Source organism: Nymphalis io, chromosome 26 (genome assembly GCF_905147045.1).
Source record: "Nymphalis io chromosome 26, ilAglIoxx1.1, whole genome shotgun sequence".
Lineage (NCBI taxonomy): Eukaryota > Metazoa > Arthropoda > Insecta > Lepidoptera > Nymphalidae > Nymphalis > Nymphalis io.
This window is the reverse complement of record NC_065913.1, coordinates 999748-1019155: the sequence shown is the minus strand read 5'-3', so window position 1 is coordinate 1019155 and position 19408 is coordinate 999748. Positions and strand designations below refer to the sequence as shown.

General features: G+C 32.0%; 1 protein-coding gene across 4 annotated transcripts in view; it reads right to left on the bottom strand.

The window, feature by feature from the left end:
• Positions 1 to 19408, bottom strand: part of LOC126778426 (hemicentin-1) — a 448643-nt gene that overhangs the window by 66532 nt on the left and 362703 nt on the right. For all 4 annotated transcript variants that reach the window (XR_007670140.1, XM_050501936.1, XM_050501937.1 and 1 more), the window contains exon 5: positions 12993 to 13163. Coding sequence is in view for 3 of the 4 variants with exons in the window: in XM_050501936.1 (XP_050357893.1) it covers positions 12993 to 13163 (171 nt within the window). In the remaining variant the exon portion in view is untranslated. The remainder of the gene's footprint in view (positions 1 to 12992; positions 13164 to 19408) is intronic.

The window sequence follows — 19408 nt, the reverse complement described above, 5'->3', positions numbered from 1 at the left end:
ATTCTATTATCTATCAGTGCGAAGCCGGGACGATTAGGTAGATATAAATATGATATAAGAAATTGAAATTCCCAACACTACCCAAAATAAACAATAGCAACTGTTTTAGACGGGCCGGTTGGCGTGGTTGGTAAAGACTTGCCTTTCACGCCGAAGGTTGTGGGTTTGATTCCCACCCAGGACAGACATTTGTGGGCATGAATATGTCTCTTTGTTCTGTCTGGCTGGGTGTAATTATCTATATATGTATGTATTTACAAAAGAAAAGTAGTATATGTAGTATATCAGTTGTCTGGTTTCCATAGTAAAACTTCTGTTTAGTTTGGAATCAGATGGCCGTGTGTGTATAATGTCCCAGAATATTTTTATATTATAATACTATAAATAATATTTGCATCTTTAAAATACATATATGTTAAATATTCATTAGTTATCGCCGTTAGCATTAAACTATCTTTTTACATTATACATGAGCTGAATGTGAGAGAATTTTAATTAAAATACGAAATCGCCAATGGCTTAGCATCTCCGCTCTTGTGATTTTATTCGTAGACATAAAATTCTAGAACAGATTGGGTGATTTTTAGTTGAGATATAATTCAGACTGTTGACTTGACAAGCGTGACTTAATTATGAATTATATTTAAATTGGTGGTAGGGTTTGCGCAAACCCGTCTTAGTATAAACACCTGGGTAGGTACCACTATTCGTCAGATATTCTACCGCAAAACAGCAATACTAATTGTTGTGTTTTGGTTTGAGGTATGAGTGAATCAGTGTAACAGGCACGAGGGATATAACATCGTAGTTATATATAAGCAATGGTTAATATTTCTTACAACGCTAATATCTATGGGCAGTGGTGGTGTAAATTTAATCCATCTGCCTATTCAATAAGACAAAATTTAAAAAAAAAAACGAAACTACTACCATTATTAAAAACAATCAAAGGTTAATCTTCAACGGCTACTTTAATAAAACATTTTTTTTTCAGCCTTTTGCCGTCCACTGCTGGACGAAAGCATAGAACGCCATAGAACGCCAACCATACCAATAAAACATTACACATTCTTAAAAATAAGCTACAACTAAAAGTGCTATAGTAACCAAGCGAATGATGGATGTTCTTGTTTATATTTGTATATATATACCAGGAAATGTTAGTTACTCGAACATTTATATGCAATATGGCTTATCTAGTGCTAAGTTTTTGATCTTAACCAATGCTTAAGATTAGTCGTGTGCGTTTATTTGGAGCGCTGACAATACTCGGCGCTGATTAAAACGTTACCGCTTTAAACTTCGGTTTCAGCATTTTGTTTAATACTAATAATTAAAATGTTGGCGTGTGTGTGTAACACTTTGTTTTTCTCTTGTATGTGTTTGTATAAAAACACCTCTTTAAAAAGGGATTGGAAACAGAAATTGTTGACATATTTCATCCTCAAAGGCGCCATATTTTGATAATTGCTAATAACATAACCTCAGTTACATAATAACCTTAAAATAAGTGTTAACATTATCAACCCGTAATGTCCGACTAGTGAGCAAAGTCTTTTAAAGTACGTGCTCTAATGCTGGTAGGTGGATAAGCGCGGCACATTTTCAACCAATACCTTCCTAACGAACCACGATGTTTTAATTTACCAACGAGTGCCAGATGCACTATAAACATTAGTTAAGCAATTAAGTGAGGTGATATCTGGGCTTGTCAGATTTTTTTTTGATATTTTTTGTTCAGATTTTTTTTAAGTCAATCGTAAAGGAAAGTTGCATATTTATATACGAACAACAATCGGTAAATTTATTAGAAACTGATCACGTAAATATTAATCTGTCAATATTTATAGACGCAATGAATGCATTCACGTCTTTTTTCACACTGTCCGTTGTCAATAGATACTTCAACATTTATCGGAACGACATGAAAAATTTGAATTTAAACTCGTTCAGAACGGTGTGTGAATGACACGACTGGCGCGGCTCTAAAAGTTTATTGTTTATTTTTGAATTAATTTTATATGACAATTGATTGACGTTTGTTGAAAACGAAATAAAAGTATTTTAATCGAAGTTAGACATGACAAGCAAATTAAATTAAATTTTAATTAGTTTTTAAGAGACAATTAAATACAAATACATTAGAAACAAAACGCAAAATAAATGCCTGAATGTGATGAGCTCTTCAAAAATATAATATTACTATAATCATGATGTACTGTTGCGATGGTCTAGTGGTTTATTAGACTGCAAGTCCTGAATTACTGGATTCAATACCAGGGTTGTGCCAATGAAAAGTTATTGAGTGTATTTCTTAGTCTGCTCCTGACATGGAAATTTTTCAATACTTCGATAAGCATGAAAAGCAGTCTTATCATATTGCCATCTCATTGGACTATGAGAGTTGTGGAAAAAAAACCACTGTGTTTGAGAACACAATTGTTCACTATATCCCGCGTAGTTGGCTGGTCTTCGTTGAGAACAGCCGCCGTTACTAAATTGTATGTAAGAATGTTGTTTGAAAGGTGCAGGTTCGATCCTGATCTCTAGGGCTATGGTCATCCCTACTACTAACACAAGTTGTACGCTTATTTGGAAGGGTATATAAAAATATTAGTAATTCCGTAAAACAGGCCTTACTATTATTATTTAACATAATTTTAACAAAGGAGAACCTAATGGTGCTTGCGCGGATATGAACCACTAATCTTGGGTGAAAATTTAATCTGATAATTGTATATGTAATGTATTGTAAATGTAATTGATAAAATCAAAATCAAAATAATTCACTTAATATTACATTATTAAGTATTAAACTTACTTATTGATAGAAACTACCACCGTTTCGGAAACACCCAGCCCTGAGAAGAAGCGGGGAAAAAACTCAGCGAGATTTTTTTTTTTATGTCGTATTATTTCATATTTCATAACATCCATAATTGTAAAGAGGCAAATATGCACTATCGTGCTGTCTCTTTCACACTTTTCCCGCCATATTTACATAACAGCTAGATAGGGGATAGTACAACCTTTATGCGAATGGTTTCGGGCTTAAAAGAATTCTGTACAAGCTATCATTCCATCGCGTTTTGCAAAGAAACGGCTTTTGGACGAGGCAAATTTAATACAGTAGAAGAGAATAGCTTATGTCCTTACTTGTGATTTAAGTTTGCTTCAATTCAAATGTTATCTTAATCGGCATAGTGATTTAGCCATGAAAGCGTGACATACAGACAGAGTTATTTTATCATTAACATTAGTATAGAAGTATAGATCAAGGTAGTCGAAAAAGAGATCGCATTAAACGCTTATATGTTATCGCTTATAAAAATCATGAAAAATATATCAAAGCAAAACACGTTACACGTTGTTTATATTTAGAACACTTGCCACGGTGGTAGTTGTATGTAAGAACTCACTTCATTATTCACTTGTAAACTGCTTCATTTCTTGTAAAGATAACTATTTACTACCCTATCCAGATAAGAGTAGTGACAGTTGGCAGTTGGAACCTGACGGATTCTTTTTTTTATATAGAGGCGGCCGAGCATATGGGCTACCTGATGGTAAGTGGTCATCAACGCCAATAGACTATAGAATGCCAATGTTAACCATCGCTTACATCACCAATGTGCCATCAACCTTGGGAACAAAGATGTTATATCCCTTGTGCCTGTAATTACACTGGCTCACTCACACTTAAAACCGGAACACAACAATACCAAGCACTGCTGTTTTGCGGTAGAATATCTGATGAGTGGGTGGTACCTAACCAGACGAGCTTGCGCAAAGCTCTACCACCAGTAAAACCGGATTCACGCCTGATAGTGTGTTGCCAGTTTACACGTAAGTGAAAGAATTCTTTCTGACAATATTTAAATGCTATATTATTGTATTATTTACTGTTGTGTATTTAGTTATTATATATTTGATCAATTAAAACTGTATTTTTTTGTGCTTTATACATTATTTATATTTTATAATATTTTATAGCAACATTAAAATTTTGTGACAAAGGGAAATAAACTGAAATAGTCGATTGAAATTAAATTTATTTTTCATTTAGAGCGATGAAATATGAAATTATTATTTATTTTAATTTAATCCATAGTAACTTATGTATGCACAGCTTGGGGTAAAAATCGTTCGTCATTTTACATGTTGGTTCCGTTCCAATGATTACCTGGTTGTACAACCAATATTGGCTCCAAACGAGTTATTTCGTTCATTCCTCAACGGTCAACAGAATAAATACGTAATTTTGAATATAAAGTGCTTGTTTTTGTAAACGTTTTTTACTATTAATTTATATTGATTTAATACATTTCATCTTCATGTTTTTCAAGGACGTATTTCAAAAAATCGGATTAAACTGCCACATTCAAATTTTCATGCTGTAGTTTTCAATAGACTCCCCATGTTTGAATTTCGTTACTTTTCATGGTTTGCCCTCAATTTTTTTTTGTCTTTTTTTCATTGAGTAAACTGCGCAGAAAATATTCGATCCAACAGCGACGAGTTTCCCTGATATTCGATATTGCAGTTCCAATAGATTTTTTTTTCTGGATTGTTCCATTCGGACGTTTTATTTAGATACGGGAGATGAGTTTAAAGATTTTCCTATTCCTGTTCGATATTCGAAATATTAGAATTGTGTTCTAGATTTGAATTTAGAATGTACGTTTCTGAGTATAAAGTCGCGTTCATACAAGATGAATTTTATCGATCAACTATTAACAATTTCCATTTATACGAAGTGTTTTTTAACCAACAAAGTATACTGGTCGACTAAAATAACCCTCCGTACCTATATAAGAGAATTATATTTTTTTTATCAAATCAAAAGTTTTTTTTTATTTAAGTAAAATTTATAAAGCGTTTTTGAATTGTAACTATTTTTACTCTAACGTGAAGCAACGGTATGAAACTCGCGTAGATGGTCTTTAAAATTAAATCAGATTTATAATGAGTTTTTATATCTACTGATAAAGATTTTTATAAATTATATTCTTTATAATTCGTGTCTTTATATTTTCTTATATAAGCAAAAAAATGTGTTACAAAGGTGTGTAAAATAAATCTTCAAATTCCAAAGAAGACCTAGTGACTGAGTTTCAACAACGACGATGGCTCTTTGGTGATAGAATGAGTGCTGGTGCAAGTTTAAACAGGCCTGTCCAAGGTGTAACCAGCATTTAGCAGCAGAATAAATAAAAAAGTAATTTTAATTATAAAAGTCTTCTTAAATCAACTTACATTCATTTCCACTTTTTATCGTAATATACATCAAAGCGATATAAATGTAATGATTATTCACAACTCTCTCAAAAACGAAACTTTCATCAAACGGCTTTGACGTTCAAAGTTTACAAAATCTGCATGTCAGATAACACCTCGTATAAATTTGGAAAGTTTTTAAACTGTTCTACTCTCTTCTGTTAAAGATTGTTCCAGAATAATTTGATTAGGACCGAGGGGCAGTTGACACGTGGTGGAACTGAAAATCGCAAATTCTAATCCAGGTCATTGACTTTTGACAATGAATAAGGAAGTGTGTTTTTTTTGTATTGAAAAAAGCTTTTATTGAGTTTTCACTCGCTTATGATGCCTTTTGATAAATGTCACATTTGGTGGAGTGAAATCCTACATTGCAATTTACTCTTTACTGTATTAAAATTAATGAGGCAGGCTGATAATATTTTGATCCATTGGCTCCTTCCAAGACTCAAACTCCGAGTCAAGAAAATAAAAATGGAGTTTTCGTTTCAATAAATTTTCAGAATAACTGCGGAGCCGTGATTATATTTTTACGATCCTCAGTGACAATTATAATATTTGTATAATAATATCCTCAAGCATAAAGTGATTGTTGTTTCAAATAACTTCAACTGCGTTAAATATGGATTAAAATGTATGTTGCAAATATAATTTGAGGACATAACTAAGTACATATCATTAACTAAATACGAACACGCTTTAATATAACGGCTGATATTTATCATAACTGTTCGATTTGGTTTGTAGAAAGACCATACGTCTTAAAGACTATTTTTAATACGAGTTTTATATCGGATTCTTAGTTCCTTAGGTTAATGTACAAACTCCAAATATATATATTTAGATATTTAAATTTTTGTACGGAAAAAAGTATGAGAATTGAAAAAACATAAGGTCTGATCAGGAAAGAGATAACCTCAAAATGCAACCTGCAAATCAAAAAAAAAAAAAACTATCAAGCATTAGGCGTGTGTTACACGTACAGAACGAAAATAGTTATCTAGCCACTGAAAAACACAAGAGAGAAATTGATGGTTACAAAAAATATATTGTATCCATGAAGTTGTAGCGATAAACTGCTGTAAGCCATCATCAACATTATCATAATATATATAGAGGTGATTTTTACCTAGCTTTTATCGTGAACAAAACGTTGTATATCATTATGACAGTGAAAGAATTCTCGCTTGGTAAACGCAGAGCGACCTGTCAATATCTTTGTTTAAAGCATAAATAAAATAACTCGTCGAAACAGCAGCGTAAAGTGAAAAATGTTTAAGGATTCAAGCACTTTATATCTCGTCGAGAACTCTGGCAATGCATGTCAAATACACGGAAAATCTCGGAAGAATTTCAAGATTCCGCCGGTAAAAGCGTGGTGGAGCTAAAAAGGGCAGTAATGGCTCAACGAGCTCTTGTTTGGCGTATGACGGGTGGGATGTTTTTATTATGGATGCGTTAGTACCAACAATTTGACGTTGACGATTTCGAAGATATTCCTTTGACGAGAAATTGGCACACTAATATCATGGAGATGTAAGTTCCGTACGTTTCTGAAAGTATTAATTGCAATGGATATAGAATGTCTATAATGATCGTTTTTAGTTTTAAGATACTCATACGCCATATAGTATATTTGTATTATGTTTTTGGACTAACTCGTAGATCTAATTACTAAATTATAGGGTAGCCGAGATGGCCCAGTGGTAAGAACGCGTGAATCTTAACCGATGATCGTGGGTTCAAACCCGGGCAAGCACCACTGAATTTTCATGTGCTTAATTTGTGATCAACATCGTGAGGAAACCTGCATGTGTCTAATTTCACTGAAAGTAAAAAGGGAGAAGAGGCCTTAGCCCAGCAGTGGGAAATTCACAGGCTGTTACTGGATACCAGGGTCTTAAATTCAAATCGTAAGTCAATATTTTCAATATAATATAAACGTGGTCACTCTTGCCATAGATGCTTTATTTAATTATCACTGAGATTGATAATTGCAATCAGAAGAAAGCAATACAAAGTTATGCTGGTTGAAGATAAATTAACAAGTGAAAACCTTGGTGTTGCTGCTCTGGTCTGAACGATATCTGTGCACTGGAATATATTCGCTAAATTCTATAGATACAATATTATCAAACAATATTATTTCGAACTGAGCAAAATGTTTGAAGATAAAAATCATATTAAATAAATGACATCTCATTCAACCAACGGACGGACCTTTATATATTCATAGAAGTAATTCGAGATATCGTAAGAATAAGTGGATCATTTGTATTACAAGCGGTTAGATATCAAAATTGCTTGGCTGATCCTTTGGGAGGTAAATGTGTTGCGAGAGAACTACTTTTCTAATTATGCCTTGATTTTCAGGTCAAATAATATTATTCGATAAAATAAAAAATATATTTCTTAAAAGAACTGCACCTAACGCTTCCTCGAGTCAGAAAGTGTATTCTACTTAGAAGAATCCGTAAGAAACTTTGTATTTACACTGAAAAACAATTTAATTTAGTGCTTACTTTTGTAAGTAGTCTATGCGTTTAAGTATCACTCAACAAAATGAGTTGAAACGTTAATCTGACATAGTATATTTAAGAAACATATAGTTCCTTGATTGTCGTATCGAATAATTGTTTACAAATAAATTTAAAAAGGCATTAGCAGCAAACCTGTGACAAAAGATTAAGTTATTATTATTATGTATTTTATATATCAAAAATGACACTCGTATACTTACTAGTTTAAGTTCGTGGCTGTGGAGAAATTATATGATTATCGGTTGAGTAGTTAGGACGTGAAAGTGTGACAATTAAACAAACTCACTTGCGGATTTATAGAAATAGAATTTGTCATTAGTCAGTGTGCGGTCATCTTATCCATCTGATTGGTTTCGGCCACACCAACCAATCTAAGACTCAATCGACGCTCAATTTAATAGTTCGATGTCTTTGACGTGCAGATTCTTGGAAAGGAGTACAATCCTAAATACGGTAAGGATCGATTTCGAGGCAAACGCGCTCCATCTTAGACTGTATCTCACTTTCATGTGTGATAACAGTCACAGTATACATTTAAAAAAAAACTTTCATTATGAATTCTTAAAAATATAACATAATATATATTGTATTGGTATCACCATATATAACTAACATTTTAATAAATCAAGATGAATATATATATTCATATTATATTTAATTTAAATGTTTATAAATATATTCTGTAACTAAAACTAGAATAAAAACAAAATACGCATTACTTAATAGAAAAAACACGCCGTCTAAAATATTTTTATGTAGCATAATTTGTATAATTTATATATTATTTCCATTTTTTATTTTACATTTATTTATTTATAATTTTTATATGTATTGTGTACAGATATTTTCATAAAATACAAAATTAAAATAAAAAGAACAAAATACACATTACAAATTTAAAGCAAAAACACGCCGTCTAAGAGATTGTCCTGTGGCATTGTACCCAAGACGCTGGCAATATTGCCTCTCTGCACGGCTAGACTCAGCCTTTGGGCTAAATAAGCGCCACAATAATGAATAATACATTTATTATATAATTGATAAAATGTTTAACGATTGACCAGCCGTTCTTCGATTATAATTATGTAAAATTAAATCCAAAAATCTAACTAAATTTACGTAAGTAAATATTACTAAAATTTCACGTTCAACAAAATGGATTGGATATTTTAAAATTCTGTGCTACTTTTAAGGTCTCTCTTGTACATTCTCACTTCAATTTCGTCTGACACGTTTTTAACAACATGTAATAAAGAACGAATTCCTCTTAACATACAAAGTAACCCACATCCGAAGCAAACCGAAGATCAGAAATGCATCGTGACGTGCTGCTGTACATCAAGCACGTTTGAGGAATACTAAACATGATTCAGGAATATTTCTCCAATATCAACGGGAAGTTTTAAAAGATTTCTCTACTTCACGCTATTAAAGTTAGACTTTTAAGGATTTTTTGTTAAAATTGCATAGCAATTTGTCACTAATTAAAATATTTGAACAAATTTAATATTCAAAATTAGACTTTTTAGTATATTAATGATAATATATTTGATTATTAGAAATGGGTTAAAATCTGCAAGTGATCAAAATATAAAATGAACTTTAGTATCGAAAACTATTTAGTATATAAATGATTTAAATTAATAATTGTTGTAGAATAAATAATTATTTAATTGTATTTTATTAACATATGTATATAATTTAACTTTCGGAAAATAATGATTTTCGACCAGTTTTCTAAGTACTTTTTTAACTTAAGTTACTTTTTTAATTGTAGTTAGAGCTTAATTAAATACACTTCTTTCGATTCTGAAATTTCCCAAGATTGTTTCAAAGCCAAGCCACAATCAGATCAAAATGAGTTTTTATTTACCATTTAGAGAAAACAATAAAATATTTTTTAAATACATCTTGCAATTACTAATTGTAACAAAATTTGTTTTATACGTTATGTAATTACATAATTTCACATGTGAATATCTTGATCGTTACCATAATGTTGAAGTCACGTTTTTAATATATTCGTTCGCTTCGTTTGACAAATTAGGACTCGTTAATTTTTTTTTGGATCGATGTTCCGATATCGAATGTCATTAGGTAAGGTTAATGGTACTTTTTACATCTGAAACACTTACAGTACAGTAATAGCTAATAAATGTTCAACGGGTACTCAAAGACGTTACTATCTTTTAAGAAGAATGCTTACTTGCAGATTTCATGGTAGTCGAACAATATATTTGAACTTAAAATGATTGTCAATAACTGAAGAGAAATATTTTTCAAATTCTCATCTGATCGATAAAATTACTTCTTTAAATAATTTTCTATTCAAGCTATTCAATATACACATTCCATTTTTAAATCTAATTATTTTTATAAATGAAACTCCTTCGTGAAGCAATTCAGGAGTGAATGAAACATCAAACGCAGGAATCGGAATTAGCGGTTTTGGTAGCGTTGACCTAATTTGCACTACGTGAGTTTTCAGTTTTAAAATTGGAATAGTTAGGAAAATTGCTAGTCTCGGTGGTAAAATGATCTTGAAGGTGTGTATGTGTGTATGTGTTTACACTACAATTTTTATATGTATTCTTCTCCAAGCCTGCCTCGTTTATCTAGTGACTCGATATACGTCTTGTGCAGTTAACTAATTTCTCTTGAGATTGGTCACCGCAGTTGAAATCGGTCAGGAGAACATCATCATCAGAACCAAGCGAACAGTTAAACAATATGAAGCATATCAATTTTTTCTCGGCTGTAAGGAAGTATATAAAATTTGATAATTAACAGTTTCTTGTTATTTTCATAAATGCCAGTCAAAATAAAAAATACACTTAAAAAACACACTGGCATCATCTTTTCAATTTCCATTCCATTTGAGATCGTTTGAGAAAACTTATTTTATAAGGTCTCGATGTCCTTGAAATATTTGCAAGGTCTCAATAGAATCAAAAGAAGTGAAACGAATTGAAAAAATACTAAATTATAAAAAATATAACTAAAAATCAATCCACATTCAAACTTCAGTAAATAAATAAAGCTTTAAACCCGTTCGAAATAAACAAACACTTTGTATTCACAGGCAGTGCGGATACAATAAATAGGAATCGAATCCGCGTCCCCGCGGTAAATACTTCGAGTTTCGTTTCACGCTCCAGTTCGGCGCAGCGTTGTTGTTTTAAATGTTAGCATTCATAATAAACATTTACGAAGGATTTAAAAAAATGGCTTCTTTGTCAAATACTTTTTAAACTGAAGATTTCTTTGCAGAATCGTGCTGCCTTTGTAAGTATGTTTTATTACAAGTCTTTTTTAAATAATCTTGTAACTAGATAAAGAATATTTACGGCCTTACCTATAATCGTTGCTTAGCTGCTGTTTCATTAAACATAGACTTCGCTCTTTGTGTCATTATTTATTTGACATTCGAAAGAAGGAGACAGAATTATTTAACAAACCAGTTTCTATAAATAAATATTTATTTCTAATTTATAAATTAATTCATAATTCTGTATAAATGTCTAGATAAGTTCCCATTGTGTGCAAAACTCCCACTAAATAGGCTAAACCAAATCAAATTCTCCATTGAATGGAGAATTAGCAGCGATTTGTAATTTATTGGCAGATAACTAGTCCGATTTAGGTCCTCAGTGGCCGAGTTAGATAATGGAATAGGTATGAAAACACATACATGGAACCAATTATATATCTGCTAATTTGCTTTGTGGTATTTGATTATTCGGTCGCCAAAAATTTATCGAAGGAATTATGAAGCTCTAGATAACACTAATTTTAATTATCATATACTGTATATAATAGAAATAAAAATAAAAATTAGTTTCTGTACAAATCGTGATCACGTAGAATGGAATACGCGTATAGTTTTATAATAAAAGTAATCACTAAATGTTATGTACTAATTAGGCTTTAATTTTTTTTATTATTGTTAGGCAAATGGGCCAACTGATGGTAGTTGGTCACCACAATGTATATCGCCATGCACCAAGCTTGGCTTTAGATACATTAACTCACTAACCCTTAAAACCGGAACACAGCAATACTAAGTATTGCTCCTTGGCGGTAGAATAAATTTAAATCAAAGTTACCTTGATATTTATTAATAACTCTTTTCTAATAACTTATTTATAGAAAAACAACAACAATATTTTATAGTCAGAAAACAGCCGCTTAAGCGTTCAGGTACAGTAAGTATAATAAATGCTTGAAAGGTCAGAATCGAATTAACGTAAATTAATTTTGTTCAGATGGAGGTTTAGTATGACGTCACGCACCATTTCCTTTGCTAATGTATGTGTTGGGATTTTGTTTATTTTATTAATTTGTTATTCGCTTAAAATGTAATTTCGTGACGTCACCTTAAATCTATGGGCAAGGTCGGACCTCTTGAAACCATTAACTCATTACCATCCGTAATTAAGATCAAAACAAATATTATACTTTGATTCTAAAGTAGCGAAATTTCTCGATTTTTAACGATACAATCGCCAATAGCGCAATGGTCGCCTATCGATGTAACAGTCGCAGGTTCAATCCTGATCCCTCGGACTGGTGTCGTCCTCACTTCTAACACAGGCTGTGCACTTAATTGGAGGGTCTAGAGAAATATTAGTTATTTCTTAATAAGGGACATTGTTACTCACAATTCTTTAAACTATAATAATTAATGTGATGTAAAAAAAGTATATTTATGTTGTTTTTATGTAAAAAGTAAGTGAATGAGTCTATGGGCATCAACGCCCAAAGACATTGACATTGTAAGAAATGTAAGCCATCGCTTACATCGCCAATGCGCCACCAACCATGGGAACTAAGATGTTATGTCCCCTAGTGCCTGCAATAACACTGGCTCACTCACCCTTCAAACCGGAACACAACAATACCAAGTACTGCTGTTTTGCGGTAGAATATCTGATGAGTGGGTGGTACCTACCCAGACGAGCTTGCACAAAGCCTACCACCAGTAAAAAATATTTATCTTTTTAGTTTTAAAGACAGCGTTAAAAATTTTGTTTTTGAGACTAAATTTAGAGAACACAATATACTTCGCATCTAACTCATAAAATATAGAGCTCTAAAAAGCGGGGTCATGTTCTGTGGAAACAAATACCATTTTAAAGTCATCTCTTATTATAGTAAACGTTTTATTTTACTTACCATCTAATTTTTCTTTCCCATTAAAGTACCACGTGATCTTCGGCTGGGGCTTGCCGCCCACCACCAAGCAAGTGATGTTGACTTTCGTCCTCTCCAAAAGTGGCCCAAAGACAGCTCCTTCAGATAAAACTAGTCCGTCCCCGGTTCTCACTTCCACTGATTTCGGTTTAACTGTGGACAAATAAAAAAATATATATTAAAAGTAATGAAAGTAATCATTACATAATGGTGATGATCTTCTTCACCGATATTTATATCATAACAGAAGGATAATTTCCATAAATTTGCCCTCTCATTCTTATATCGTCTCTATCGTAGTATGTCGATTATAGAAATATATAGTATAAGACAGTAAGTGTTATTAAAACTGGCCATATCGAATTATCAAAGAATACGCACAGCTTTGTGATTTTTATTACAGCTTCAAGTTATACAGCTTCTAAAAACATGGTTTTCAGATATTACTTTTATAACAGCCTTATGAATAAGTATTGTATGGTATCTTTTATGGATTTTTACTGGTGGTAGGGCTTTGTGCAAGCTCGTCTGGGTAGGTACCACCCACTCATCAGATATTCTACCGCAAAACAGCAATACTTGATATTGTTGTGTTCCGGTTTGAAGGGTGAGTGAGCCAGTGTAATTACAGGCACAAGGGACATAAAATCTTAGTTCCCAAGGTTGGTGGCGCATTGGATATGTAAGCGATGGTTGACATTTCTTACAATGCCAATGTCTAAGAGCGTTGGTGACCACTTACCATCAGGTGGCCCATATGCTCGTCCGCCTTCCTTTACTATAAAAAAAAAAAAAAAAAAATCTGTAGGATCACACCGATTGCTCAATATCAATAATAATTAGGTATTTGAAAAAAGAAGAGAAATGAATTTAAAATACTTATTACTATATAGTACTTTCTAAACGATTCTTCTTGAAAGATCTACATTTCGAACCTTTAGTAGGCTTATATTTAATTCAATACTGTAACATAAGAATTCAAAAGTATTTTTAGTTAGTATATAGTAACTTATATACTAATGCTTTTAATATGTTTTATATGACATCATAGATCTGGCTTATTTTAAACTACCTGTTTTATTTTAAAAATCTAAAATATAACGCATTAATTGCAAGTTATATGATTAAATGGAAACGAAGTGACTTAATATTTTCTCATTAGCAATTTATTAATTTATTTTTGAAACACCAAAAGCTCGCTAACGAGCTTAAAAGCTTTAAGTGTGCCTTGTCATTATTCTCCTCGTTTTGAAAAGTACACTCGCGTAGACAAAGTGCTTCATTTTGTTTTTATTCGCTTCAATGAAAGGTTATTTAGTCGGTTTACATAGTATTGTTTATTTAAGTAAACTTTTTATTTAACTGCCTCGTTGGTCTAGTGGCTTGATGTAAGGCCGCAGACCCGGAGGTCCTGGGTTCAATTCCCAGGTCGGGTCAATAAAAAGTTATTGGGTTTTTCTGTCTGAAAATCCTCGGTAACAGCCTGGGGTTTGGAAGTTGGAAGTGTGTACACTCCCGTGCATCGTAAAGCACTTAAAGTCGTTGGTCCTGCGCCTGAACTCTTTCAGGCCGCGTCAGATTGCCGTCCCATCGTATTATAAGAGTTAAGGAATAGAGAATGCACTTGTGTTTGCACACACACTTGTGCACTATAATATCTCCGGCGCAGTTTTTCTAATCTCTGGAGGATATTTTTATTAAACTTCTTTTTTTTTGTTTTAATGTAAATGTAAAAACTGAAAATATGTTTCAATATAATTACGTCATCATAATTGAAAAAGAAGCAATATATATTGCATGTGGTCTAGATAACAGCCAACTGATATACATACTTATTTACATAATTTTAAATAAATGCATAAATACATTAAACATACTTTTATACATAATACATCAAATCGTTAATTAATCTAAGTGATTTAATCCAAGATTACATTAATCTAATTGTTATATTATTAGTGTAATTACAGGCACAAGGGGCATAACATCTTAGTTCCCAAGGTTGGTGGCGCATTGGCGATGTAAGCGATGGTTAACATTTCTTACAATGCCAATGTCTATGGGCGTTGATGCCCATACACTCATCCACCTACCTATTCCATAGAAAAAAAAAACATAAATATACGTTTTGTTTTTTATATAACATTATTTATCATAAAAAGGCGTTATTGACTTATCATCAGATGGCCCATATGCTCGTCCGCCTAACTATTCTATAAAAAAAGTTAAAAGGTACTACAGTACTAGTTGTAAATATATAATCAAAGATAAATTATTCATTTTCATTTCGCTTTGTATATATATCAAAAGTGTTACAGTGTAAGCTTAACAAATGTCACTTAAGTGCCTTCCTTCGTAACGTTTTTTTTTTTTTTAAATATAAAACACTTTTCCCTACGTCATCCGTTTTCGTCCAATCACGGGGAGCTACTTAATGTCATTACTTGATTGCTCTGATTTTGTTTTACGTAATTTTCTTATTGGAATCATATTTTTTAATAAATAATTATGATTCATTGATTCGGTTCTCGATTCTTTACATAATCGAGTTATAAAGACGTGATTTCGGATTCGATTTTTTCGTATAAGGTAGTAATGTCATTTATTATTAGAGTAATCAATGTTTATTGGTCTTTGGAATTTTTAGCTAATAAATTCCTTTAATAATATATATGCATATATACCATTCGTCATTCTTTTTTATATTATAGGTAGCAAAGTTAATGTTAAGTGGTCACCACCACCCATAGACATTGGCGATGTAAGAAATATTAACCATTCCTTACATCAAAAGTGTGCCACCAATCTTGGGAACGAAAATGCTATGCCTCTTGTGTCAGTAGTTACACTGGCTCACTCACTCTTCAAACCGGAATGCAACAATACTAAGTATTGCTAATTAGCGGTAGAATATCTGATGAGTGGATACCTATCCAGACGGGCTTACCACTTAGTTATTTCATACCATACGATACGAAACAAAGGTGCCTGATTGATGTAAAATTAAAACAATGATTATATCGCTTCGATATTGACAAGCCGGTTGGCGTGGTTGGTAGATACTTGCTCTTCACGCCGAAGGTTGTGGGTTCGATTTCCACCCAAGACAGACATTTGTGTGCATGAACATGTCTGTTTGTCCTGAGTCTGGGTGTAATTATCTATATAAGTATGTTTTTACAAAAGAAAAGTAGTATATGTAGTATATCAGTTGTCTGGTTTCCATAGCGCAAGCGTAATTTGGGATCAGATGGCCGTGTGTGAAAATTGTCCCAGAAATGTCTCAGAATATTATTATTATTATTATTTTAAGTAATTATAACTTATCTGTATAATTTTTATGTAGTTATTTAATTCATTATGGTTTACCGCATATTTTCTTGTCAATTTTAATGATGTTATGAATTATATAAAGTATTTGAGAATACGGACAGCCTGAAGATAAAACTAAATAATAAAAAACTTTATGTAAATATTTAACTAAATGTATTTTATTTGGCACGGAGTTGGCACAATATGATAAATTCGAAAGTCACAATCGACAACAAAAAAAAAACTATTCATTGACGCATCTGTCAAATCTCGCGCCAAATGGGAAACTGTCACGCGGTAGCTGTCAACTATTTTTTTTTTATGAATCTGTGACGAGGGACGTAAATAAGCGGAATAATGGATTTGTTTTTTGTTTTGTTTTGATTGATAGGATATAAGTTTATTCGATTTGATTTTTCATAGTTATTTTTCAGTTCGTTCTGTATACAGTATAGAGTGGTGATGACAGTTTGATCATAAACAAAAGGTACGTTTATTTACACACATTTATAAATAAAACGCAAAACGGATAAAGGCTTAGTAAAGTGTTTTAATAAGAATAAATATTACAATTATTTTTCGTTTTTAGTAGCTTAATTTTAACCTAATATCTCCGAAGGATTCTTATTACAAATTAATTTTCTTAGTTTAAATAAATAATTAATTTTTTTATTTAAATGAATATCTATGGATTATATAAATATTAATGAAATCAATAAAATAAATATTACTATTTTATGTACGATTCGCCATGACAGTTATCTAAATTGGCGGCAAAACTGACGCCGGTTGACATCTGTCATGGCGCTTATTTGTCAGCGTTTCATAGTTTTGTTTCACTTTGTATTATTGCGGCGTTTGGAATTAATTTGGTATGAGATTTGGTTGTGTTTGATGTGTGAATTAGGTTAGGGGAGCGCGACGTTGTAAGCAATGGTATACAAATACAACTAGTATAGTAAACGTATGTTACAAATGTATGTATCGTTAGCGATTTGAATATAAGTAAGCTCAAATAATATTTTGTAGCGGACGAGCAAATTGTACCTGATAGTATATGGTCACCAAAACGCACAGACATTGGCATTGTAAGAAATATTAACCATGACTTAAATGGCCAAAATCAAACTTGAGAACTAAGATGTTGTATCTCTCGTGACTGTAGTTACACTGGCTCACTCACATCAAACCGGAACACAATCACATTAAGTACTGCTGTTTTTCATTTAAATGTCTGACGATTGGGTGGTACCTACCTAGACGAGCTTATTTAAAGTCCTATCATCAGGTATATATTTTTGTCGGCACAATGGCTAGAGCCTGTAAGTATTAACCAATGATGAAGCACTGATCAGTTGTCATATTTTTAATTTCACCAATCCGCAATGAAAACTAAAAATAAAAACTCCATACCTCCTAAAGAGGAAAAGCTTTGCAGAAGCAACATAGCTCCACAAATTCACTACTACTCAGCTCGATGGTAAGAATGTTGGTATTCATTAGCAGTCAGTTTGTAGCAAAAATGGGAGCGAAATAATATAAATATCAATACTCAAACATGTAATACTCAAAATAATATATTCTGTATGAACCTAAAATTGTTCCATTTGAAATATTAAATTCTATTTATTATTTCTATATCAAGTCAGGAAAAGTACGCATTATATATTTTCTGAAGTGTTTTTTTTAAGTTATAGCTTTTTTTAACTATATGTGAAATAGCTAATCGCCTCTGCTTCGCACAAATAGACAAGAAGAAAAATGTGAAATCCGTTCTTAGTGAGCGTCTATGTCGGAGAAGGAGTAACTATGACAATTTTCAAGTCAATCGGGCGGATAGTTTAGGATAATATGTGTGTATATATATATATACATATACACACATGGCCGAGCCGAGATGGCCCTGTGGTAAGAACGCGTGAATCTTAACCGATGATCGTGAGTTCAAACCCGGGCAAGCACCACTGAATTTTCAAGTGCTTAATTTGTGATTATAATTCATCTCGTGCTTTACGGTGAAGGAAAACATCGTGAGGAAACCTGCATGTGTCTAATTTTACTGAAATTCTGCCACATGTGAATTCTACCAACCCGCATTGGAGCAGCGTGGTGGAATAAGCTCCAAACCTTCTCCTCAAAAAGAGGAGAGGAGGCCTTTAGCCCAGCAGTGGGACATTCACAGGCTGTTACGGATTACGGACATATATATATGTATATTATATATTAGTATATATAGTGGTATTTTTATAATATCGGGAGAGCATCAAAGCGTTGAAAAAACAAGGCAATATTTTTAAGGGAATTAGCACACAAATAATAATCATAAATTGTTATGAATAAACACTAGAGGGGTCATAACGGTATAAAGTTTGTAACGAATCGTACCCATTGTATATACAAAAGTTTATCACTAAATCATCCGGACTCTCGATATTCAGGAAATATTTCGAATTTCGATAAAATTTCAACTTTTGTCAAGTTTCTGCAAGGAATGAGTTATGTTGATTCTACATTGAAATGTACATAGTTATACATTTGATAGTAAACCTTACACCACTTTGTCTAAGGTAAAAATTCATTTGGCAGCTCTCTAACTTGAATATTGCCTCAGGAGAAAACAAATTTGCAATCGTTTGAAAGGCATATTCGGAGGTGCGTACTTTTTTCATTTTAAAGTTGTGAAGCCCAAATAAGGACTTTTGTTTGATGAATTTCACATGAAATACATTTTTATGAATTTTGTACAAATATTTGCTAGAATATTTCAGAAGAACCTTTCATGAGAGATCTTTTGAACCTGACTTATATAAAAAATTAAAACGATAAAATAAAAATTAAAAAAAATATATAAAAAATTATAAGGTTTTCCTTTTCGGTAATTAAGAATAACGAAAAAAAACGTAAAAAAACATTTACTTTTGTTATGTAAATAAATAGTTAAGAAAGTATTTAATCTTATTTTGAATATTAATTTCTTCTTTAAAATATACACATTAAAACTGCAGTTGTTAACAAGTTGTTGCTCTATTTTTCAATTTAATTGTCATTAAAATACGTAACATTTTTGAAAATATAAAAACTTTTTA